Raw genomic sequence first — 27,369 nt, 5'->3', positions numbered from 1 at the left:
GTATTCTGCTGTTGAAGGATAATGAGATACATGTTTTTTCCTAGTATGGCAATGCATTTGGTTTGAACTCAGCCTATTTACAGTCACGTAAACAACTGTTGTGAAATTACACAGAAACATTAAACTTTTTGATCTCTATTTATATATTATGTTCCTAGAACTGCTAAAGACAGATGCATATCTCAATGTACATAATTGTTGAATAAAGTTTCCAAATACCTAAAGTACTTGGTAATAGGCTAAGAATCTGTTTCTTGTTTATTTAAAATACAGTTTAAGGCCGAGGCGGGTGGATCACGAGGTCAAGAGATCGAGACCATCCTGGTCAACATGGTGAAACCCCGTCTCTACTAAAAATACATAAAATGAGCTGGGCACAGTGGTGCGTGCCTGTAATCCCAGCTACTCAGGAGGCTGAGGCAGGAGAATTGCCTGAACCCAGGAGGCGGAGGTTGCGGTGAGCCGAGATCGCGCCATTGCACTCCAGCCTGGGTAATGAGCGAAACTCCGTCTCAAAAAAAAAAAAAAAAAAAAAAAAATACAGTTTAATAGTTGTAGGTAAGGAAATTTAAGCACAATTTTAGTGAAGCCTAGTTAACAAACTTTTGACTGGTTCAATAATGCAAAGGACAAAACCTGTTCATAAAAATGAATTTTTAATTTCATGAGCATAAAAAACAAACTCCAAACCTGTCCCATATCCCTCCCACTCATGCAAACAGCTCTCAAATGAGATTCTTCAAATTTTACGTTTTTTCCATTCTGGCTCATTCTTCGCTTCCTCATCATCAGATTCAACTTGGGCAAACATGGTTTTGGGCTGAGTCCTACAAGAAAAGTTAAAGAAGAGGAGGAAAAATTTAGTCAGAAAGTATTTGTTACATTAGATTTTGCTTCCTTCATCAAGTGGGAGCAAATGTGGAGAATAAATTACAGCTCGATTATTAAATATAAATCATTAAACTTCTGGCAAAGAAAAAAATAATGGAAATTTAATTATGTTCAGGAAAAGAGCCAAAGATTCTTTTAAAGGTTTACCCTCTGTGGCAGACTGCATACACTGTCCTTTCCTTAAATAAAATGAAAATGCATCAAATTCAGTGGAACTTCACACATCCTCACCACCCTCCACCTGAAACTCAGGGTAACTGGGACCATTTGAAAGGACAAACTATAGTCACCAAGCAAGAATCTACAAGATCTTTATGAAGATCATTTATTAAGCTCTTTGGGTTGTCCCTAGACTTCAGTAGTATAAATAAATGTGTTTATAGTACACATAAACGGGAAAATTTGAGTTAGTTTATCTAATGAATTTGAGCCTGCAAAAATAAAAACCAAAGCAAACAAATGAATATCTCCTGTATTCCCATATTCAGGCCAATACATGGAAATGCCAAGCATTTTAGAATACATCACTGGTACGTGGCTGTAATACTGCCACACCGTACATCAACAATTTGCACAGACTTTCTGTGCTTTGTAAACATACCTGGTTCAATGACATTCCTTTTCACACTACTCATTTAAAAAATACCTCCAAGAAAATGTCAAATGGTTATAATGTCTGCTGCCTCTTTTGGCCATGCTACTCTGATTTTCTTTTAAAAAACAGCTCTATTGCATTACAAAGAAACATTAACGCATATCTGCAGGTTATAAATTTTGGTTTATATTTTCATTTAGAATTCAATTCATTGTATCTAAGCAATTCCAGAATGGTAGACATGATAACAATAATTCATTTTATTTGGCATGAAAACCAGGGTAAACTTTTTATTACCGCTTGCTGTTTTTTTATTATCCTGGGGAAGAAGCATAAACCATCCACAACTCATGCTGATACTGTCTGACATGAGTCATGTACAGATTGCTCATGCATAAGTTTGTCATTATTCCTGTCTTTCCAGTTACCTCAAATACCTACCTAGAGCCCAAGTTGTCCCCATACACAACCCAGTTGGTTAAACTTCTTGTTGTCACTTTAAGACACTGTTATGATATCTATACACAGGTCACAGCTCTGAAATTTAAAAAAGCAGCTACAGATTTTTATAGGCCATGAGTTGCTGAATTCCTAACTGGCTTTCTAACATGCTACAACAAGGCAATTAATGCTCGTTACGTATTTCATCTTCTGGCAAATATGCTATCAGTTAGGTATGGACAAACCTGTTCAAGAACATATTTGTCCAGGTTAAGAAATCCTTTGAATTAGATAGTTAATTTCTCAGGAGGGAAAAAAAGGAACATGGTCTTCCAAGGATACCTGGCAATGCTTTGTAAGACACCAGCTCATCAATGTTAGTTGTCATGAGATTTAAGACTAAGAAATTGCAATGCTGCTTTCTTGGATATAAAAAAGGAAATTAAATGGCAAATCATAGGAAGAAATGTAGAGTCTGAAAAGACTATTTCATTTAAGGGGTTACTCTCTGTATTAGACTGTTCTCACACTGCTAATAAAAACATACCTGAGACTGGGTAATTTATAAAGGAAAGAGGTTTAATAGACTCACAGTTCCACGTGGCTGGGAAGGCCTCACAATCATGGCATAAGGTAAATGAGGACCAAAGTTATGTCTTATACAGAGAGTGTGTGCACAGGAACTGCCCTTTATAAAACCATCAGATCTTGTGAGATTTGGGGTCTTCTCTGATTCCATATGAAATTTCAGATAGTTTTTTCCAATTCTGTGAAGAATGTCAACGGTAGTTTGATGGGTTAGCATTGAATCTAAAAATTACTTTCGGCAGTATGACCATTTCACGATATTGATTCTTCCCGTCCATGAGGATGGAATGTTTTTCCACTTGTTTGTGTCCTCTCTTATTTCCTTGAGCAGTGGTTTGTAGTTTTCCTTGAAGAGGTTCTTCACATCCCTTGTTAGCTGTATTCCTAGGTATTTTATTCTCTTTGTAGAAATTGTGAATGGGAGTTCATTCATGATTTGGCTCTCTGCTTGTCTATTGTTGGTGTATAGAAATACTTGTGATTTTTGCACATTGATTTTGTATCCTCAGACTTTGCTGAAGTTGCTTATGAGTTCGAGAAGTTTTGGGGTTTTCTAAATATAAAATATAAAATCATGTCATCTGCAAACAGAGACAATTTGACTTCCTCTCTTTCTATGCGAGTACGCTTTCTTTCTCTTACCTGATTGCCCTGGCCAGAACTTCCAATACTATGTTGAATAGGAGTGGTGAGAGAGGGTATCCTTGTCTTGTATCAGTTTTCAAAGGGAATGCTTCTAGCTTTTGCCCATTCAATATGATATTGGCTGTGGGTTTGTCACAAATAGCTCATTATTTTGAGATATATTCCATCAATAATTAGTTTATTAACAGTTTTTAAAATAAAGAGATGTTGAATTTTATCAAAGGCCTTTTCTGCATTTATTGAGATTATCAAAGTGTTCCTATTTCTCCACAGCCTTGCCAGCATCTATTGTTTCCTGACTTTTTAATAATCGCCATTTTAACTGGCATGAGATGGTATTTCATTGTGGTTTTGATTTGCATTTCTCTGATGATCAGTGATGTTGAGCTTTTTTTCTTATGTTCACTGGCCACATACATGTCGTCTTTTGAGAAGTGTCTGTTCATATCTGTTGCCCACTTTTTGATGGGGCTGTTTTTTTCTTGTGCCTTTGATGGAGAGACACTGCGATCATTTGGAGGAGAAGAGGCACTCTGGCCTTGTGAGTTTTCAGCATTTTTTTGTTGATTCTTTCTCATCTTTGTGAGTTTGTCTAGTTTCAGCCTTTGAGGCTGCTGACCCTTGGATGAAATTTTTGTGGGGCCTTGTTGTTGTTGTTGATGCTGTTGTTGTCACTTTCTGCTTGTTTTACTTTCAATAATCAGTGCTCTCTTCTGTAGGGCTGCTGCAGTTTGCTGGGGGTTCACTTCAGGCCCTATTCATCTGATTCACTCCTATACCTGGAGATGTCACTCAAGGAGGCTGGAGGGCAGCCAAGATGGGTGCCTGCTCCTTCTTCTGGGACCTCTGACCTCGAGGGACACCAACCTGATGCCAGCAGGATCACTCTTGTATAGGGTATCTGACAACCCCGGTTGGAGGGTCTCACCAGTTAGGAGGCATAGGAGGCACAGGGAGCAGGACCCGTTTAACAAAGTACTTTGTCCCTTGGTGGAGAGGGTGTGTTTCGCTTGGGGGAAAACTCACTCATCTGGGCTGCCCGGATTCCTCAGAACTACCAGGAGAGGCTAAGTCTGCTGGTCTGCAGAGACTGGGGCCATCTCCCCACCCCTCCAGGGGCTCAGGCCCAGGGAGATCCCAATTCTGTCCCTGAACCTCTGGCTGGAGTTACTGGAGATCCTGTAGGGAAGCCCTGCCCACTGAGGAAGGATGGGTCAGGGTTAGACCTGAAGAGGCACTCTGGCTGCACACTGCCACAGCCGGTGTGTTGGGCTGTGGGGACAAGTCTTGGGACCAAGCTGTCCAGCCTCCCTGGCTCCAGCAAGGGAAAAGCACAGCCTGGAGCTATAGAAATGGGTGCTGCCTTTACCCTGCCCAAAGAACTTGGCATGTTAGGCAGTTGCCAGTCCCAGTGCTAGCTGCTGCCCCTCCCCTGAGGAGCTGAAATAGAGAGCAGGCAGCCACAGCCAATGCTGGTCACCTCTCCCCCCAGGAGTTCAGTAGGCTTAAGCAGATTTCAACTGAGAGGCTGTAAGAACCTGCACATTCCAGGGTTGGAAGGCTAGGCCCCAGTGGCCTGGGTTTGCGAGTAGGATCTTTCAATCCTATGAGTTGCACAGTTCTGTGGGAAAAGCAGTTTCCCCAGCTGGGTAGCTGCTCACTGACTGCCTCCCTTGGCTGGGAGGGGGTTCCCTTCCCCATGTGGTTCTCAGGTGAGCTGCCACACTACATTGCCCTTCCTTCTTTCTGTGGGACATGCCAACTTTCTAGTCAATTTTGATGAGACAACCTGGATACCTTGGTTGCTAGTGAAGGATTCACAAGCTTATTACAATTTTTTTTTGATGGGAGCCTCCAAACACTGCCACTTCTAGTTGGTGATCTTGGCCCTACCCATAATATTTCATGTGATATTTCAAGTCATGAAAATTGTGGGGGGATTGCTGGAAAGATGGCCAAATAGGAAGAGCTCTGGTGCACAGCTCCGGTGCACAGCTCCCAGTGAAAGCAATGCAGAAGGCTGGTAATCTCTGCATTTCCAACTGAGGTACCAGGTTCATCTCATTGGGACTGGTTAGACAGTGGGTGCAGCCCAAGAAGGGCTTGGGGCAAGCCAAAGCAGGGTGGGGCATCGCCTCATCTGGGAAGCACAAGGGGCCGGGGAACTCCCTCTCCTAACCAAGGGTAGCCATTAGGGACTTTTCCTGGCACTCTGGCACTCTGGCTCAGATACTGCATTTTCCCCACAGTCTTCACAACCTGCAGACCAAGAGATTCCTTCCAGTGCCTACACCACCAGCGCCCTGGGTTTCCATCACAAAAGTGGGCAGCTGTTTGGGAAGATGAGCTAGCTGCAGTTTCTTTTTCTTTTTTCATACCCCAGTGGTGCCTGGAATGCCACCAAGACAGAACCACTCAATCCCCTGAAAAAGGGGGCTGAAGCCAGGGAGCCAAGTGATCTGGCTTGGCAGGTCCCACCTCCACGAAGACTAGCAAGCTAAGATCCACTGGTGTGAAATTCTTGCAGCCAGCACAGCAGTCTGAGCTCAACCTTGGACATTAGAGCTGCTGGGGGGAGGGGCATCTGCCACTGCTGAGGCTCGGGTAGCCTGGGAAGTTTACACAGTGACTGGGTGGAGCCCACAATAGCTCAGCAAGGCCTCTGCAGGCAGACTGTGTCACTAGACTCCCTCCTTGCTGGGCAGGGCATCTCTTAAAAAAAGGCAGCAGCCTGTCAGGGACTTATAAATAAAGCTCCAGAGCACCTGGGAAAAGGGGCAGTTTTGGGTACAGCTTCAGCAGACTGAAACATCCCTGCCTGGAAGCTCTGAAGGGAGCAGCAGATCTCCTAGTACAGCATTCAAGTTCTGATAAGGGACAGACTGCCTCTTCAAATGGCTCCCTGACTCCGGTGTATCCTGACTGGGAGACACCTCCCAGCAGGGGCTCACAGACACCTCATACAGGAGAGCTCTGGCTGGCATGTGGCAAGCACCCATCTGGGAGAAAGCTACCAGAGGAAGGAACAGGCAGCAATCTTTGCTGTTCTGCAGCCCCCACTAGTGATTCTCAGGCAAGCTGGGTCTGGAGTGGACCTCCAGCAAACTCCAGCAGACCTGCAGCAGAGGGTCCTGATTGTTAGAAGGAAAACTAACAAACAGAAACAGTTTCAACATCAACAGAAAGGACTCCCACTCAGAGACCACATCCAAAGGTCACCAACTTCAAAGACCAAAGGTAGATAAATACACGAAGATGGGAAGAAACCAGCGCAAAAAGGATGAAAATTCCAAAAACCAGAAAGCCTCTTATCCTCCAAGGGATCACAACTCCTCACCAGCAAGGGAACAAAACTGGAAGAGAATGAGTCCGATGAACTGACAGAAACAGGCTTCAGAAGGTGGGTGATAACAAACTTCTCCAAGCTAAAGGAGCATGTTCTAACCCAATACGGGGAAGCTAAAAACCTTGAAAAAAGGTTGGACAAAATGCTAACTAGAATAGCCAGTGTAGAGAAGAACGTAAATGACTTGATGGAGCTGAAAAACACAGCACAAAAACTTCATGAAGCATACACAAGTTTCAATAGCTGAATTGATCAAGTGGAATAAAGGATATCAGAGATTGATCAACTCAATGAAATAAAGCGAGAAGGCAAGATGAGAGAAAAAAGAGTGAAAAGAAATAAACAAAGCCTCCAAGAAATATGAGATTATGTGAAAAGACCAAATCTATGTTTGATCAGTGTACCTGAAAGTGACGGGGAGAATGAAATCAAGTTGGAAAACACTCTTCAGGATATTATCCAGGAGAACTTCCCCAACCTAGCAAGGCAGGCCAACATTCAAATTCAGAAAATACAGAGAATACCACAAGGATATTCTTCAAGAAGAGCAACCCCAAGACACATAATCATCAGATTCACCAGGGTTGAAATGAAGGAAAAAATGCTAAGGGCAGCCAGAGAGAAAGGTCAGGTTACCCACAGAGGGAAGCCCATCAGAATCACAGTGGATCTCTTGGCAGAAACTCTACAAGCCAGAAGAGAGTGGGGGCCGATATTCGGCATCCTTAAAGAAAAGAATTTTCAACCCAGAATTTCATATCCAGCCAAACTAAGCTTCATAAGCGAAGGAGAAATAAAATCCTTTACAGGCAAGCAACTGCTGAGAGATTTTTGTCACCAGCAGGCCTGCCTTATAGGAGCTCCTGAAAGATGCACTAAATGTGGAAAGGAATAACCAGTACCAGCCAATGCAAAAACATATCAAATTGTAAAGACCATTGACACTATGAAGAAACTGCATCAACTAACAGACAAAACAACCAGCTAGCATCAAAATGGCAGATCAAATTCACACATAACAATATTGACATTAAATGTAAATGGGCTAAATGCCCCAATTAAAAGTCACAAACTGGCAAACTGGATAAAGAGTCAAGACCCATTGGTGTGCTGTATATAGGAGACCCATCTACTGTACAAAGACACATATATGCTCAAAATAAAGGGATGGAGGAAGATTTACCAAGATTACAAAATGGAAAGCAAAAAAAAGCAGGGGTCGCAATCCTAGTCTCTGATAAAACAGACTTTAAACTAACAAAGATCAAAAGAGACAAAGAAGGGCATTACATAATGGTAAAGGGATCAATGCAACAAGAAGAGCTAACATCCTAAATATATATGCACCCAATATAGGAGCACCCAGATATGTAAAGCAAGTTCTTAAAGATCTACAAAGAGACTTAGACTCCCACACAATAATAGTGGGAGACTTTAACACCCCACGGTCAATATTAGACAGATCAACGAGACAGAAAATTAACAAGGATATTTAGGACTTGAACTGAGATCTGGAACAACTGGACCTAATAGACATCTACGGAACTCTCCACCCCAAATCCACAGAATATACATTTTGCTCAGCATCACATCACTCTTATTCTAAAACTGACCACATAATTGGAAGTAAAACACTCCTCAGCAAATGCAAAAGAACGGAAATCACAACAAATAGTCTTTCAGACCACAATGCAGTCAAATTAGAACTCAGGATTAAGAAACTCACTCAAAACCACGTAACTACATGGAAATTGAACAACCTGCTCCTGAATGACTACTGGATAAATAATGAAATGAAGGCAAAAATAAAGATGTTTTTTGAAACCGATGAGGACAAAGACACAATGTACCAGAATCTCTGGGACACATTTAAAGCAGTGTATAGAGGGAAATTTGTAGCACTAAATGCCCACAAGAGAAACGATGAAAGATCTAAAATCAACACCCTAATGTCATGATTTAAAAAACTAGAGGAGCAAGATTAAACAAATATAAAAGCTGGCAGAAGACAAGAAATAACTAAGATCAGAGAAGAACTGAAGGACACAGAGACACAAAAAACTCTTCAAAAAAATAAATGAATCAGGAGCTGGTTTTTTGAAAAGATCAACAAAATGGATAGACTGCTAGCCAGACCAGTAAAGAAGAAAAGAGAAAATAAAAAAGATGCAATAAAAAATGATAAAGGGGATATCACCACCAATCCCACAGAAATACAAACTACCATCAGAGAATACTATAAACACCTCTGAAACAAACCAGAAAATCTAGAAGAAATGGATAAATTCCTGGACACTTACACCCCCTGCCCAAGACCAACCCAGGAAGAAGCCGAATTCCTAATAGACCAATAACAAGGTCTAAAATGGAGGCAGCAATTAATAGCCTACCAACCAAAAAAATCCAGGACCAGATGGGTTCACAGCCGAATTCTACTAGTGGTACAAAGAGGAGCCAGTACCATTCCTTCTGAAACTGTTCCAAACAATACAAAAAGAAGGAATCTTCCCTAACTCATTTTATGAGACCAACATTATCCTGATACCAAAACCTGGCAGAGACACGACTGAAAAAGAAAATTTCAGGCCAATATCAATGATGAACACTGATGTAAAAATTCTCAGTAAAATACTGGCAAACCAAATCCAACAGCACATCAAAAAGCTTATCCATCATGATTAAGTCAGCTTCATGCCTTGGATGCTAGGCTGGTTCAACATACACAAATCTAAAAATGTAATCCACCACATAAACAGAACCAAAGACAAAAACCACATAATTATCTCAATAGATGCAGAGAAGGCCTCCAACAAAATTCAATAGCCCTTTGTGCTAAAAACTCTCAATAAACTAGGTATCACTGGTTTATGATAAGAGCTCTTTATGACAAATAATAAGAGCTATTTATGACAAACCCACAGCCAATATCATACTGAATGGGTAAAAACTGGAAGCATTCCCTTTGAAAACTGGAACAAGATAAGGATGCCCTCTCTCACCATTCCTATTCTACATAGTATTGGAAGTTCTGGCCAGGGCAGTTAGGCAAGAAAAAGAAATAAAGGGTATTCAATTAGGAAAATAGGAAGTCAAATTGTCTCTCTTTGCAGTCAACATGACTGTATATTTAGAAGACCCCATCATCTCAGCCTCAAATCTCCTTAAGCTGATAAGCAACTTCAGCAGTCTCAGGATACAAAATCAATGTAAAAAATCACAAGCATTCCTATACACCAATAACAGACAAACAGAAGCCAAATCATAAGTGAATTCCCATTCACAACTGCTACAAAGAGAATAAAATACCTAGGAATACAACTAACAAGGGATGTGAAGGAGGACCTCTTCAAGGAGAACTACAAACCACTGCTCAAGGAAATAACATAGGACACAGATGGAAAAACATTCCATGCTCATGGTTAGCAAGAATCAGTATCATTAAAATGGCCATACTGCCCAAAGTAATTTATAGATTCAGTGCTATCCCCATCAAGATATCATTTACTTTCTTCACAGAATTGGAAAAAAACCAACTTAAATTTCACATGGAACCAAAAAAGAGCCCATAGAGCCAAGACAATCCTAAGCAAAAAAAAAAAAAAGCTGGAGGCATCACACTACCTGACTTCAAACTATACCACAAGGCTACAGTAATCAAAACAGCATGGTACTGCTACCAAAACAGAGATACAGACGAATGGAAAAGAACAGAGGCCTCTGAAATAATACCACTCATCTACAACCATCTGATCTTTGACAAACCTGACAAAAACAAGCAATGGGGAAAGGAGTCCCTATTTAATAAATGGTGTTGGGAAACTGGCTAGCCATATGCAGAAAGTTGAAACTGGATCCCTTCCTTATACCTTATACAAAAATTAACTACAGATGGATTAAAGATTTAAACATAAGACCTAACACCATAAAAACCCTAGAAGAAAACCTAGGCAATACCATTCAGGACATAGGCATGGGCAAGGACTTCATGACCAAAACACCAAAGGCAATGGCAACAAAAGCCAAAATTGACAAATGGGATCTAATTAAGCTAAAGAGCTTCTGCACAGGAAAAGAAACTATCATTAGAGTGAACAGGCAACCAACAGAATGGGAAAAATTTTTTACAATCTACTCATCTGACAAAGGGCTAATATCCAGAATCTACAAAGAACTTAAAGAAATTTACAAGAAAGAAACAAACAACCCCATCAAAAAGTGGGCACAGGATATGAACAGACACTTCTCAAAAGAATACATTTATAAAACCAACAAACATATAAAAAAAGCTCATCATACTGGTCATTAAAGAAATGCAAATCAAAACCACACTGAGATTCCATCTCATGCCAGTTGGAATGGTGATCATTAAGAAATTAGGAGACAACAGATGCTGGAGAGGATGTGGAGAAAAATGAACACTTTTACACTGTTGGTGGGAGTGTAACTTAGTTCAACCATTGTGGAAGACAGTGTGACAATTCCTCAAGCATCTAGAACTAGAAATACCATCTGACCCAGTCATCCCATTAGTGGCTATATACCCAAAGAATTATAAAACATTCTACTATAAGGACAAATGCACACATATGTTTATTGCAGCACTGTTCACAATAGCAAAGACTTGGAACCAACCCAAATGCCCATCAATATTAGACTGGATAAAGAAAATGTGGTACATATACACCATGGAATACTATGCAGCCATAAAAAGGATGAGTTCATGTCCTTTGCAGGGACAAGGATGAAGCTGGAAACCATCATCCTCAGCAATCTGACACAAGAACAGAAAACCAAACACCATACTTTCTCACTCATAAGTGGGTGTTGAACAATGAGAACACATGGACACAGGGAAGGGAACATCACACACTGGGGCCTGTCAGGGGGTGGGGGTATAGGAGAGGGATGGCATTAGGAGAAATACCTAATGTAGATGATGAGGTGATGAATGCAGCAAACCACCATGGCACATGTATACCTATGTAACAAACCTGCACATGTACCCCAGAACTTAAAGTATAATAATAATATTAATAATAATAATAAAGTTGTAATGGTCCCCTTTCCCCAAATTGCCAAAAACAAGGCATAAACCTGTTTCTAAATTTTCTTGGCAATTTTCCAAGTGCTTGTTTACTACCTATTTTTTCATTCTCTTAGTCAGTTAGGGGAATAATTGAGTGTAGGAACTCGGCTCCTGTCAACACATGGTGTTGCCAAGAGTGTATATCTGCATACAATAAAGTTAGACCCTCAACTTATACCCTATACAAAAATTACCTCAAAATGGATCAAAGACCTAACCATAACAGATAAAACTATATTACTCGTAGAAGAAAACATAGGAAAAAGCTTTATGACATTAGATTTGGCAATGATATCTTGGATATGATTCTAAAACCACAGACAACAAAAGAATAAAGTAGGTAAACTGGACTACAACAAAATTAAAACCTTCTGTGCTTCAAAGGACACAACTGACAGAGTGAAAAGGCAGAATGGGAGAAAATATTTGCAAATCATATACCTGATAAAAAATTAATATTCAGAATTTATAAAGAACTACAACAACAACAAAAACCCATTTTTAAAAATGGGCAAAGAATTTGAATAGACATTTCTCCAAAGATATACAAATGGCCAGAAAGTACATGAAAAGATGTTCAATATCATTAATCATTAGGGAAGTGCAGACCTAAACCACAATGAGATACCAGCTCACCACAAGAATGCCTACTGTCGAAAAAAACATAACAAGTGTTTGCCAAGATGCAGAGAAACTGAAACCCTTACATGCTGTTGATAGTAATGTAAAATGGCACAGACACTATGGAAAACAGTGTGGTGGTTCCTCAAAAAATTAAAAATAGAATTGCCATGTGATCTAGCAATTCATTTCTGGGTATATACCCTCCAAAACTGAAAACGATCTTAAAGAGGTATTTGCACATTTATGCTCATGGCAGCATTGTTCACAAGAGCCAAACTCAAGTTTCCATTGATGGATAAGCAAATGTGGTATATATATAAATGGAATATTATTCATCCTGAAAAAGGAAGGGAATTCTGATAACACGCTGTAATACAGATGAACCCTGAAGACAGTATGCTAAGTGAAATTGGCCAGTCACAAAAAGACAAAAACTGTTCAATTCCACTCATACGATGTACGGAGAGTAGTCAGATCCACAAAGTTAAAAAGTAGAATGGTGGTTACCAGGAACTGGATGAAGGGTGAAATGGAGGGCTGTTTAATGCAGGGGTCCCCAACTCCCAGACTACTATTGGCCCATGGCCTGTTAGGAACCGTCAGGCCACCCAGCATGAGCTGAGCAGTGGGCGAGTGAGCATTACCACCTGAACTCCACCTCCTGTCAGATCAGTGATGGCATTAGATTCTCGTAGGAGCATGAACCCTATTGTGAACTGCACATGCAAGGGATCTAGGTTGTGTTCTCTTTATGGGAATCTAATGTTTGATGATCTGAGGTGGAACAGTTTCATCCCAAAACCGTATCCCACCACTCTCTGTTAAATGGAAAAATTGTCTTCCACAAAACTACTCCTTGGTGCCAAAAAGGTTGGAGACAGCTGGTTTCATGGATGTAGAGTTTTAGTTTTGCAAGATGAAGAGTTCTGGAGCGTTTACACAACAATGTGAATGTACTTAACACTAATGAATTATATATTTATAAATGGTTAAGATGGTAAGTTTTATCTCATGTTTATTCTACCAAAATTAGACCTTATTTTAAAATTTAAACAAACAAACAAAAACTAGGCTCTTGGGCTTGGGAGTAAGGAAGAACAAATCCTCTTCCTGGGACAAAAAGGAGGCACCTTGGAGAGGGTCTTAGCCTCCAACCTAGGGCAGTGCCTAGGTTACTGCTTCTCAAACCATCTGTGGTGGAGGACCAGTCTTTGTTTTCTAATTTCCAGTACCCCGCAGACAAATAATGTATTTCTAGAAACATAAAATTTAAAGACTACAAAATACAAATCTAAGTTTTAATTAGATTCAACAGATACATCAAATTGCTATGAAATGTCCTAAGTGTTACTGTGAATTTTACATTTATGTCATCAGCACTGGTTGGTGGACCATAGTGAGCAGTACCTCTTCAGAGCTCCATCCCTCCCCTAGCTTGGCAAAGAAAGGAGAAAAACAGGGCTTTGAAACAGGGATGTGGAGTAAGAATTTGTCTTTTTAACATAACCTTTTACACATGATGAGCTCCCTCCAACTGTGGGAAAACATTTCTCAAATCTGAAAAAGCTGACCCTGTACGATGCTACTGAAGAGTGGGTGAAAGAATAAAATTTGGGGATGCACTCTCAGGCCCATCTTTCAAGGAGTGGTCTTTGATTTTGGGGAGTTAGGCATGGGAAAGTAAAGCAAAGTATGGCCTAGAGAAGGAATTTTCTCTCATTCCAATCCATCCTGCCCTCAAAACCAACATTCTTACAGCATAGTTCAGAACTTTTAATGAGAGCCGTGTGCTGTTTGTTGAATAAAGACTAGATTCTTCAAAAACCATTATTCAACTTAACACAGCGAACATCTCTACCAAGCCTAAGGAACACCAGTGTTTCGTAGGAGCAGTGAGTGAATCACAGCTTTAAACCTTATAGCTATTCTTTCTTTTTAGCAATTTTTATCTTTGAATTTATTTCCAGCAGTTATTCTTTTGAAAAAGTTTGGAAATCCACATATGAGCAATATTTTAAAAATTCAATTCAGAACTATCTAGGACATTTTAAATGGATTTCTTTAGTCACCACTTTATCAAAACAATGAGGAACAGATGATTAGGCAACCTCTAGCAATGTTAGGACTAGAACCAGGAGATTCCCTGGGGAATGGCCTAATTTGCCCTTGGCACAGAAAACTACTACAAAAATAAATCAACAATATTAACCAAAAGTAAAATGACAGAGACAGAGAGATAAAATATTAACAGATTTGAAAATACTTAAAAGCTGGTCCACAAATTCCTGCTTTTAAAGCTAAGAGGAAACAAATAAAAACAATAACAGCCAACAAACCCTCTATTTTACATTGAATCTGGCCACAAAAATGGATTCCTTTCTAGGCTGCTTGAAGAAATGGAACATGTACACTGATGTTCAGAAATATTCTGTTGGCATGTGAACATGTATACACAGGGAGGGAAACATGACACACCAGGACCTGTTGAGGGGTTGGGGGCTAGGGGAGGGATAGCATTAGGAGAAATACCTAACGTAGATGATGGGTTAATGGGTGCAGTAAACTACCATGGCACGTGTATACATACATAACAAATCTGCACATTCTGCACATGTATCCCAGAACTTAAAGTATAATAATAATAATAATAATAATAACATAAAAAAGAAGTATTCTGTTGGGTGCTTCCACAAGGAAGAGAACACCACAAATCAAATAGAAAAAGACATGATAGCAATGTAAGAAATACACAAACAAATAAATTGCAAGAAATATATTCCACCACTTCCAGAAAGCAATTCTGTTCCCTACCCATTCTTTGTCTTCTATCTAACAATTCCTCCAGAACTGTATACCTCATTTCTCAAGAGACAAGAAATTATCAACTCAAGCTTACTGCCTCATGGCAGATGATCTCCCTTGCCCAAAACAAAAGCCTATAAAGGGATTGACTTGTAGGAAAAGTTGGTAAGGGAAACATTCCTTTAGCCAAATATATAATCACTGTGGGTATACAACAGGTTAGTGGGGATCTAGCAAGCCTCACTGGAGAACCACTGAAGTATCTACCTTAACAAAGTCAGCTTTAACCAGACTACTGGGTATACTGGTTTATGGCCCATACTTACCCATGATTCTGACGATTAATTTAAAACTTAAACTTACAGAGAGGGCCGACATGAACCTTACGTTTTCCAGTTTGAGTAATTCATTTGGCGAAGAGTAAACATTTTCCATTTGATTATAAATGTCAACTTGTTTACTAGAGATGCCAAGAAAAGGAGAGCAGATTAGGCATTAGCATAGTCATTGCTGCCAATCATTAAATAAGCTAATCAAGGAAAGGCTAAATGGTTTTTTGTTTTATTTTGCTTTAGCTTCAGTAACTCTGCATTTGCTAATAGTTAATATGATTTCATAAAGAAACAGAAAAGCTTAAGCAAATGTCTTTCCCAAATCTAAAAATTCTGAGTAGCTGATACTTTGTGCTGATTTATTTTTCTCTTAATACTTTTTGAAAAACTGATTCTCAAGATTATTTGTACAAAGTGAGTCTTTTCCAGCAACCGTATGCTGCAGAAAAATAACAGAAACCAAGTCCCACCTTCGGTGATTCCATCCAGAGGAATTTTGTGTAGAGCAGCCAGTAATGAATAAAGAGTCCCTCTGCAATTTTCTAAAAGGGCATTTTGGGGTGCATTGTTTATGTGAGACGTTCAAAGTATTAGCAGGACTATCCTTTCTCTTCTGACTAAGCTTTGACCTATGTCTTCTACACAGTCCTTCTCTAGAACTCAGGCCAGAGTGAAGTTGTCAAAATGTTTTCAGCTGCAGTGGAAAGTCCACAGGTCAAATTCTTTTTAATTATGGATGTTCCTCTGATATGATTCATTCAAACAGCATAAAGTGAGCTTCAGGGTAATAGAGCAAGTATGAGGCAAAATCACTTGCATTACTTAGTCATCAGTACATGAGTATAAACCGCAAGCTTTTTTGGCTCAGGGCCCATTGTTTATTATGAAGGAAAACCTCAAAGCCAAAGTCAATTATAGCCATGACTTTCAATCTGACACACTTGTTAACCCTGTTAGAAAGAATATGGCCCAGGTGAACTCTGACCCACTCATCACAATTGCAGAATTATTAAGATTAAATAAAAGCCTTGACCAAAAAATTCCACTTGAAATGGTCCTTTTTTTCTGGTGAAGAGCTAATCAAAGTTGTTTTTTTTTTTTTTTTAATATTAGGCATATAAAAGAAGATAAGAGGCAACAAGATGTTTCTAGATAAAGAATTTTTATTTTCTTCAGGAAATGAACATATAACATTTTAGAAAGTAAACACATCTCTGACTCATAAATAGGGTATACTGAATCATTATCGTATGTGTGAGAATTCAAAGACTGTGTGAAGATGGAGAAAATAACATACATGAAACCTACAGAAATTATGAAAATAGGAAAAAAAGAAAGAGAAAGAGAGAGGAAAAGAGAAACAGAAAGAATCCTACAAAATTGCCATTAGCCACCTTATCACCAAATGGATAAACAAGTTACAATGATAAAATCTTTAAAGAACTTGCAGGCTTAAGACAGCCCAGGTCAAATTCCCATTTATAAGATATATAACGGTGTGCCACAATTTCTATTAAAAAACATGCACGGGCCGGGCGCGGTGGCTCACGCCTGTAATCCCAGCACTTTGGGAGGCCGAGGCGGGTGGATCATGAGGTCAAGAGATCGAGACCATCCTGTCAACATGATGAAACCCCGTCTCTACTAAAAATACAAAAAAAAAAAAAAAAAATTAGCTGGACATGGTGGTGCGTGCCTGTAATTTCAGCTACTCAAGAGGCTGAGGCAGGAGAATTGCCTGAACCCAGGAGGCGGAGGTTGCGGTGAGCCGAGATCGCGCCATTGCACTCCAGCCTGGGTAACAACAGCGAAAATCCATCTCAAAAAAAAAAAAAAAAAAAAACCACGCATGAAAGTTGGGCATTGGTGTAGCCTTGCCCAACTTCATGGATCAGGAGAACAGCCTCAGTGAAGGTAATTCACTGGGGGGTAATGGAGCTGAGAGCTAAATCTCAGGACTTCTGATTCTTAGTCCAGTGTTCCCTCTGCTACACCATGCTGGCTCACACAATACTATTTTAGCTTCACTATTACTCAAGTTTTCTCATAACTACTACCAGTTGCTTTATGATGAAAAGCAGTACACTGTACTTAGTTACAGTTATCGGCTTGATTCTGAAGCCAGAATGCTCGAATTCAAATTCCAATTCTGCCACCTGCTATCTCTGTGGCTTTGGTCAAATTATAAGCCTCAGTCTCCTTATCTGTAAAATGGGGACAATAATAAAACTTACCTCATAGGGCTGCTGTGATGATTAAATTAATAATATCTATAAAGTTTTAAAACAAGCCTGGCATAGTATAAGTACAATAAAAGTATCATTATTATTATATACCTTGCTTCAGCTATCAGGTGTTCCTCACTTCATATAATAGATGTATTTTCCAAAAGTTGTATGTAGAATATTTTTGGTAAATTAATTTATATGTTAAACACAATATAGCAGCTTGCCATTTTTTTTTTTTTTGAGACGGAGTCTCGTCCTGTCTCCCAGACCGCGCGCCACCATGCCAGGCTAATTTTTTGTAATTTTAGTAGAGATGGGGTTTCACCATGTTGGCCAGGCTGGTCTCAAACTCCTAACCTTGTGATCCACCCACCTCGGCCTCCTAAAGTATTGAGATTACAGGCGTGAGCCACTGCACCTGGCTGCTTGCTATTTTTTAAAGGAAATAATTTTGTAATGCAAATAATATTTCTTTACTATGAATTTCTATAACTGAAAAAATCTAGTCAGCAAATTTGAATTTTCTTAGGGGAGAATAATTGGTTGCGTGTTTTTCATAATTACTTTTGTACTATTATCAAACATTAGTGTGCAAAACAATTACCTGGGGCACCTCTTAATATGAGATTCCCAGCCCCAATCCCACAAAGCCCTCTTGAGTTGGTTTAGAATGGAGTCTAGAAATCTGCATTTTTAAACACCTCCTGCCCTGAAAAAAACAAACAAAACAACAACAACAAAAAAACACTACATATACCACTCACTCATGCAGGCAGTTCACAAAACCACTTTCAGAATCATTGACTTCTTCTACATAGGAATACAGTGGAGAGTGACAATTAGTCACCTAAATATAACTCTGGAAAAATATATTTTCTCTCTGTGCATTTATGTTTCTTCCTGACACAAACAATATACAAAACTTCATTTGCTCACAGAGTAACTTCTTTAAATATTGCCTACAATTCAAAACGACTTTAAATAGATCCTTTATAGGTGGGAATATTTTAACACATACATACACACACATATTCACATATCCAGTATCAGACAAGATATGCACACTGAAAATTAAATTGACTGAACCAGCAATAATGGCAGCCTATCTGGCAAGAAAAGTGACATGGTTGACAGAGCTGTCACACTGTCAGGCTGCTGGCCAGGGTCCAGGCTCCCACACACATCTATCCCTGTCTCATGTGTAAGCTAATAGCATTCTGGATCTACATCCTGCCCATTCCCTAGCCAGCTCCTTTCCTCTCCCTCCAGCAGCATCTAACAAGAAACTGAAACTGAATCTGCCCATGTGTAGCTACACAAGAGTCCTCTGTGATACTGCTGTGTTTGAAAATTTTCATGGCTATTACATTGCTAGGGCCAGGAATGAAACTTAAATACTCAATCTATAAAAGCAAACTCTTCAAAGACTCTTTGTTATCACCAGTGAATACAGGTGAGTATATGTCATGTGTAGGCAGGCACATTTGTGGAATGTCTAATTGTGCTTTTCTGTCATAAAGTGAGATACAGTAAATAAATCTTCATCACTGACAGAAGTCAACTGCAGTGAAAAAAAAAAAAAAACCAGACACACATTCTCAATTACAGTGACCTTTACGAAAAGATCCTTTTAAATATTAGCTTCCTTTCAAATACTTCGCTACTTGGCAGTAAACAGTATACTCTAGCAGGTGAACACAGAAGAAACAGCACTGCAATCCTGGCTAACAAATTACATGCCACAGACAGACAGTGCCATGAACTTAGTTAGTATGCAACAAATGCAAGGTGTCAAAATTGGGTGGGAGCAAACAGATGATAGCAAAATGCAGCAACAGAAAAGTGTATATTAAGAGACAGCCCAGTCCCCTGGAAAGCTCATTAGGGTACGGATCAAGAGAACTAACGTCTAGATCTAGTTTCAGTCATTGTTAATTGCAGTTCTCTAAGCTGCAGCCTCCTCACAAGCAAAGTGAGGCTACAACAATACCTGATCTACCTACCTTGCAGAGCTGCTATTATGCTAGCACAAATTCATTTGTAAACATAACTGAATCACCTCTAATGCAGAAAAATATCTTTAGGTAATGGTCACCAGTGAACAAAAACACTTTCAGCTTCAATTAATTTTTATTTAAAGAAAGTTGAAAATCTGGATGAATGATTGTCCAAGAAAATATTAATTACCAAGCAGCCTCAGAAGAGTCAGAAAAATCTGAATAGACTATTTGCCAAGAGGGGACAGAAAAGAGAGAAAAATTAAGGAATTACTACGCACCCTCCACTCCACAAAAGCTTTCCCATTTACAGGTGAATTCTATCAAATCTTTATTAAATAGATAAGTTCAAATGTATTCAAAACAGTTTGAGGGTATATATGGAAAAGAAAAACGCAAAATTTTTAGGAAGCCAGCCTAGCCTAACACCTTAGAAAGAATAAACTACAATCATATGACAGTCGTATCAAAGATGCCAGGATGGCTCAGTGTTAGGAAATCTAGTAACATAATTCATCCTATTCATAGATCGCAGTAGAAAAATCCTATGATCACTTCCACAGAGATTAAGGAATTCAATAAAGGCATCTTGTGTTTGCTGCATGGGATGCTTTTCCCCTAGGTATCTGCGTGGCTCACTCCCTCATTTCACTCAGGTCAAAGGTAACTTTTGTAGAGGTTCTTCTCTGACCACTATAACTAAAATAGCACTCGTTCTCCCCATGATGACTCTATGCCCCTCTTATATCCCTCTTATAGTTTTCTTCCTAGCACTATTACCATTTAATATTTATATATTTATTTTAGCATCTGTCTCTGTCTATTAACATATAAGCTCCATAAGGCAGCTATATCCCTACAACCTAGAACAGTATCTAACATATAGTAGGTGTTCAGTAAATCTCTGATGCATGAATAAATAAAGAATTCTTTAACATCTTGTGTGTTTTCAAACATTGTCATGTTTTATGTGGAAATATCATTAGATTGAATAACATAAAACTACTGATATTTGATTTTTTTCACCTAAAAAAAGGAAAATTTTATAAGGCGTAATGTAATAGAATCACTCCTGTTAAAGTTCAAATAGAAAAAAGGATGTACTATCACTGATGTTATTTAAAATTGTTTTGGCAGTAGTCAATGCAGTTAGATAAAAAGAAATAGTGGTTATACAAATTGGAAAGGAGGACGTAAACTTACTACTTGCATATGATATAATTTTATACCTGTAAAGCCCAAGCTAAGTGAATAAAAATTATTTAAAACATATATAAGAAAATATAATAAACAGCTGGATACAAAACTAATATATATATATAACACATATATATAGCTGCATAGTATTTCCATATACAAAGAAGCTATAAATTTAGCATAAGAAAAAACTCTATTTACAACAGTACAAGAAAATAAAATAAATAGAAATAAACTTAAAAGGAAATGTGACAGGTCTATACGAAGAAAATACTACTGTGAGATATAGTGATGTGACTAGAAAGACAACTCTGTTCTTGGTTTGAAAGAACCAATATTATAAATTCTATCTAAATTAATATGTACATATAACTCAAGCCTGCGTCATTAATTTTTGGGGAGGAGGTTATTAGATAACTATAAATTCTATCTAAATTAATATGTAAATATAACTCAAGCCTACATCATTAATTTTTTGGGAGGAGGTTACTAGATAACCTAATAAAGTCATAAAGACCTGTAAGGATAGACACATACTCATAAAAATAATGAGAACAGGCAGCCCTACAATAATTAAGACTGTTTGGTATTGATACTTGCAGAGTCAGACCAATTGACAGAACAAAACAGAGAACCCAGAAATTGATTAAAATTCATAAGCATATCAGGTATAATAAAGGTATTTCAATTTAATGAGGAAAATTAAATAGTACAATAGAAAGTGCTATAGCAACTGGTTAACCAACTGGAAATAATTAAATTACAACTCTACTATGATAGGTTGAAAAAATGGTCCCCCCAAAGATATCCACTTTAAATCACTGCAACTTGTGAATGTTCTCTTAGTCAGTATCTTCAGATGAGGAGATAATCCTGGATTATCTTGGGTAGGCTGTAAATGCTACTGTAAGTATCCTTACAAGAGAGTAAAGGAGAAGACCAACACAAAGGAGAAGGCAATGTGAAGACTAGGCAAACATTACAGTGATGTGACTATAAGCCAAGGCATCAGGCAACCTCTAGAATCTAGAAGAGGCATAGAATGAATTTTCCCCTGGAGTCTCTGAAGAAAGTACAATCCTGCCAACACCTTGATTTCAGACTTCTGGCCTCCAGAACTGTGACAGAACCAATTTTTATTTTTTAAGACACCAAATTTGTGGTAATGAATATAACAAATTCACTCCTTTCACTAAAACAATTCCAGGACAATTGAAGATTTAACTCCTAAAAAAAAATCATTAAGTATTCAGTGGGAATATGAGAGAATTTCAAGACTAACGTTGGATGGTAGATTCTTCCTAACTAAAACCAAAAAAGTGCCCTCCCACCCCATTTCTAAATCTCACAACATTAAAATAATTTTAAAATAGATTTAATTTTTAATGTGTATATTAACTAAACATTAGTAGTGTTGTTTTCCAGATTTTCTTTATCCATTCATCTTTATCTTTTTTTTTTTTATTGTATTTTAGGTTTGGGGGTACATGTGAAGAACATGCAAGATTGTTGCATAGGTATGTACATGGCAGTATGATTTGCTGCCTTCCTCCTCTTCACCTATATCTGGCATTTCTCCCCATGCTATCTCTCCCCAACTCCCCACCCCCCACTGTCCCTCCGCTATTTCCCCCCAACAGACCCCAGTGTGTAGTGCTCCCCTCCCTGTGTCCATGTGTTCTCATTGTTTGACACCCGCCTATGAGTGAGAACATGTGGTGTTTGATTTTCTGTTCTTGTGTCAGTTTGCTGAGAATGATGGTTTCCAGGTTCACCCATGTCCCTACAAAGGACACGAACTCATCGGTTTTGATGGCTGCATAATATTCCGTGGTGTATATGTGCCACATTTTCCCTGTCCAGTCTATCATCGATGGGCATTTGGGTTGGTTCCAGGTCTTTGCTATTGTGAACTGTGCTGCAATGAACATTCGTGTGCATGTGTCCTTATAGTAGAACGATTTATAATCCTTTGGATATATACCCAGTAATGGGATTGCTGGGTCAAATGGAATTTCTATTTCTAGGTCCTTGAGGAATCGCCACACTGTCTTCCATAATGGTTGAACTAATTTACACTCTCACCAACAGTGTAAAAGTGTTCCTATTTCTCCACATCCTCTCCAGCATCTGTTGTCTCCAGATTTTTTAATGATTACCATTCTAACTGGTGTGACATGGTATCTCAATGTAGTTTTGATTTGCATTTCTCTAATGACCAGTGATGATGAGCATTTTTTCATGTTTGTTGGCCTCATGTATGTCTTCTTTTGTAAAGTGTCTGTTCATATCCTTCACCGACTTTTAAATGGGCTTGTTTGTTTTTTTCTTGTAAATCTGTTTTTGTTCTTTGTAGATTCTGTTTATTAGTCCTTTGTCAGATGGGTAAACTGCAAAAATTTTTTCCCATTCTGTTGGTTGCCGATTCACTCTAATGACTGTTTCTTTTGCTGTGCAGAAGCTGTGGAGTTTGATTAGGTCCCATTTGTCTATTTTGGCTTTTGTTGCCAATGCTTTTGGTGTTTTGGTCATAAAGTCCTTGCCTACGCCTATGTCCTGAATGGTTTTGCCTAGATTTTCTTCTATGGTTTTTATGGTGTTAGGTCTTATGTTTAAGTCTTTAATCCATCTGGAGTTAATTTTAGTGTAAGGTGTCAGCAATGGGTCAAGTTTCTGCTTTCTGCACATGGCTAGCCAGTTTTCCCAACACCATTTATTAAACAGGGAATCCTTTCCCCATTGCTTGTTTTTGTCAGGTTTGTCAAAGATCGGATGGTTGGAGATATGTTGTGTTGCCTCCGAGGCCTCTGTTCTGTTCCATTGGTCTATATCTCTGTTTTGGTACCAGTATCATGCTGTTTTGATTACTGTAGCCTTGTAGTATAGTTTGAAGTCCGGTAGTGTGATGCCTCCCGCTTTGTTCTTTTGGCTTAGAATTGACTTGGCTATGCGGGCTCTCTTTTGGTTCCATATGAAGTTTAAGGTGGGTTTTTCCAGTTCTGTGACGGTCATTGGTAGCTTGATGGTGATAGCGTTGAATCTGTAAATTACTTTGGGCAGTATGGCCACTTTCATGATATTGATTCTTCCTAACCATGAACATGGAATGTTTCTCCATCTGTTTGTGTCCTCTCTGATTCTGTTGAGCAGTGGTTTGTAGTTCTCCTTGAAGAGGTCCTTTACGTTCCGTGTTAGCTGTATTCCTAGGTGTTTTATTCTCTTTGTAGAAATTGTAAATGGCAGTTCATTCTTGATTTGGCTCTCTTTAAGTCTGTTATTGGTGTATAGGAATGCTTGTGATTTTTGCACATTGATTTTGTATCCTGAGAATCTGCTGAAATTGCTTATCAATTTCAGGAGATTGTGGGCTGAGACGATGGGGTCTTCTAGATATACAATCACGTTGTCTGTGAATAGAGACAATTTGACTTCCTCCTTTCCTATTTGAATACCCTTTATTTCTTTTTATTGCCTGATTGCTCTGGCTAGAACTTCCAGTATTATATTGAATAGGAGTGGTGAGAGAGGGCATCCTTGTCTAGTGCCAGATTTCAAAGGGAATGCTTCCAGTTTTTGGCCATTCAGTATGATATTGGTTGTTGGTTTGTCATAAATAGCTTTTATTATTTTGAGATACGTTCTGACAATACCTAGTTTATTGAGGGTTTTTAGCAGAAAGGGCTGTTGAATTTTGTCGAAGGCCTTCTCTGCATCAATTGAGATAATCATGTGGCTTTTGTCTTTGGTTCTGTTTAAGTGGTGTATTATGTTTATAGACTTGCATATGTTGAACCAACCTTGCATCCCTGGGATGAATCCTACTTGATCATGGTGGAGAAGCTTTTTGACATGCTGTTGCAATCGGCTTGCCAGTATTTTATTGAAGATTTTTGCATCTATGTTCATCATGGATATTGACCTGAAGTTTTCTTTTCTTGTTGAGTCTCTGCCAGGTTTTGGTATCAGGATGATGTTGGTCTCATAAAATGATTTGGGAAGGATTCCCTCTTTTTGGATTATTTGGAATAATTTCAGAAGGAATGGTACCAGCTCCTCTTTATATGTCTGGTAGAATTCAGCTGTGAACCCATCTGGGTTTTTTTTGGGTGGTAGGCTCTTAATTGCTGCCTCAACTTCAGACCTTGTTATTGGTCTATTCAGGGTTTCGACTTCTTCCTGGTTTAGGATTGGGAGGAGGCAACTGTCCAGGAATTTATCCATTTCTTCCAGGTTTTCTAGTTTATGTGAATAGAGTTGTTTGTAATAATCTCTGATGATGGTTTGAATTTCTGTGGAATCTGTGGTGATATCCCCTTTATCGTTTTTTTATTGCATCTATTTGGTTATTCTCTCTTTTCTTTATTATTAATCTGGCTGGTGGTCTGTCTATTTTGTTGATCTTTTTGAAAAACCAGCTCCTGTCCTGGATTTATTGATTTTTTTGAAGGGTTTTTCGTGTCTCTATCTCCTTCAGTTCTGCTCTGATCTTAGTTATTTCTTGTCTTCTGCTAGGTTTTGAGTTTTTTTTAACTTGCTCCTCTAGCTCTTTCAATTTTGATGAAAGGGTGTCAATTTTAGATCTCTCCTTGCTTCTCATGTGGGCACTTATTGCTATATATTTTCCTCTAGAGACTGCTTTAAATGTGTCCCAGAGATTCTAGTATGTTGTGTCTTTGTTCTTGTTGGTTTTGAAGAACATCTTTATTTCTGCCTTCATTTCATTGTTTATCCAGTCAACATTCAAGAGCCAGTTGTTCAGTTTCCATGAAACTGTGTGGTTCTGAGTTAGTTTCTGAATTCTGAGTTCTACATTGATTGCACTGTGATCTGAGAGACTGTTTGTTATGATTTCTGTTCTTTCGCATTTGCTAAGGAGTGATTTACTTCCAATAATGTGGTCAATTTTAGAGGAGGTGTGATGTGGTGCTGAGAAGAATGTATATTCTGTGGATTTGGGGTGCAGAGTTCTGTAAATGTTTATTAGGTTTGCTTGTTCCAGGTCTGAGTTCAAGTCCTGGATATTCTTGTTAATTTTCTGTCTCGTTGATCTGTCTAATATTGACAATGGGGTGTTAAAAGTCTCCCACTATTATTGTGTGGGAGTCTAAGTCTCTTTGTAAGTCTTTAAGAACTTGCCTTATGTATCTGGGTGCTCCTGTATTGGGTGCATATATATTTAGGATCATTAGCTCTTCTTGTTGCATTGATCCTTTTACCATTATGTAATGTCCTTCTTTGTCTCTTTTGATCTTTGTTGCTTTAAAGTCTTTTTTATCAGCGACGAGAATTGCAACTCTTGCTTTTTTTTTTTTGCTCTCCATTTGCTTGGCAAATCTTCCTCCATCCCTTTATTTTGAGCTTTTCTGTATCCTTGCATGTGAGATGGGTTTCCTGGATACAGCACACTGATGGGTTTTGGCTTTTTATCCAATTTGCCAGTCCGTGTCTTTTGATTGGGGTATTTAGTCCTTTTACATTTAGGGTTAATATTGTTATGTGTGAATTTGAAACTGCCCTTTTGATGCTAGCTGGCTGTTTTGCCCGTTAGTTGATGCAGATTCTTCATTGTGTTGATGCTCTTTACCATTTGGTATGTTTTCGGAGTGGCTGGTACTGGTTGTTCCTTTCTATGTGTAGTGCCTCTTTCAGGAGCTTCTGTAAAGCAGGCCTGGTGATGATGAAATCTCTGAGTACTTGCTTGTTTGCAAAGGATTTTATTTTTCCTTCACTTATGAAGCTTAGTTTGGCTGGATTGAAATTCTGGGTTGAAAGTTCTTTTCTTTAAGGATGTTGAATATTGGCCCCCACTCTCTTCTGGCTTGTAGGGTTTCTGCTGAGAGATATGCTGTGAGTCTGATGGGCTTCCCTTTGTGGGTAACCCGACCTTTCTCTCTGGCTGCCCTTAGCATTTTCTCCTTCATTTCAACCCTGGTGAATGTGACTATTATGTGCCTTGGGGTTGCTCTTCTAGAGGAATATCTTTGTGGTGTTCTCTGTATTTCCTGCACTTGAATATTAGCCTGCCTTGCTAGGTTGGGGAAGTTTTCCCGGATGATATCCTGAAGAGTATTTTCCAGCTTGGATTCATTCTCTTCGTCACATTCAGGTACACCCATCAAACGTAGATTAGGTCTTTTCACATATTCCCATATTTCTTGTTGACTTTGTTCATTCCTTTTTACCCTGTTTTCTCTAATCTTGCCTTCTCGTTTTATTTCATTGAGTTGATCTTCAACCTCTGATATCCTTTCTTCTGCTTGGTCAATTCGGCTGTTGAGACTTGTGCATGCTTCGCGAAGTTCTCGTGTTGTATTTTTCAGCTCCATCAATTCACTTATATTCCTCTCTAAGTTGTCCATTCTTGTTAGCATTTTGTCAAATCTTTTTTCAAGTTTTCTTAGTTTCTTTGCATTGGGTTAGAAAATGTTCTTTTAGCTCACGGAAGTTTCTTATTACCCACCTTCTGAAGCCTGATTCTGTCATTTCATCACACTCATTCTCCATCCAGTCTTGTTCCTTTGCTGGTGAGGAGTTGTGATCCCTTGTAGGAAGAGAGGTGTTCTGGTTTCGGGTGTTTTCATCCTTTTTGTACTGGTT

General features: G+C 38.8%; 1 protein-coding gene across 3 annotated transcripts in view; it reads right to left on the bottom strand.

Annotated features, from left to right (window-relative positions):
* Nucleotides 1-635: 635 nt before the first annotated feature.
* Nucleotides 636-27,369, bottom strand: part of WDR70 (WD repeat domain 70) — a 362,749-nt gene continuing 336,015 nt past the window's right edge. For all 3 annotated transcript variants that reach the window (XM_021671857.2, XM_012460014.2, XM_012460016.2), the window contains one exon: nucleotides 636-827. In XM_021671857.2, coding sequence (XP_021527532.1) covers nucleotides 740-827 — 88 coding nt within the window. In that variant the 3' untranslated portion in view covers nucleotides 636-739. The remainder of the gene's footprint in view (nucleotides 828-27,369) is intronic.

Source organism: Aotus nancymaae, unplaced genomic scaffold, assembly GCF_030222135.1.
Source record: "Aotus nancymaae isolate 86718 unplaced genomic scaffold, 86718_ANA_hifiasm-v0.15.2.pri h1tg000014l, whole genome shotgun sequence".
Taxonomy (NCBI): domain Eukaryota; kingdom Metazoa; phylum Chordata; class Mammalia; order Primates; family Aotidae; genus Aotus; species Aotus nancymaae.
Note: the sequence above shows the minus strand (reverse complement) of the source record. Positions and strands in the feature narration are given on the sequence as shown.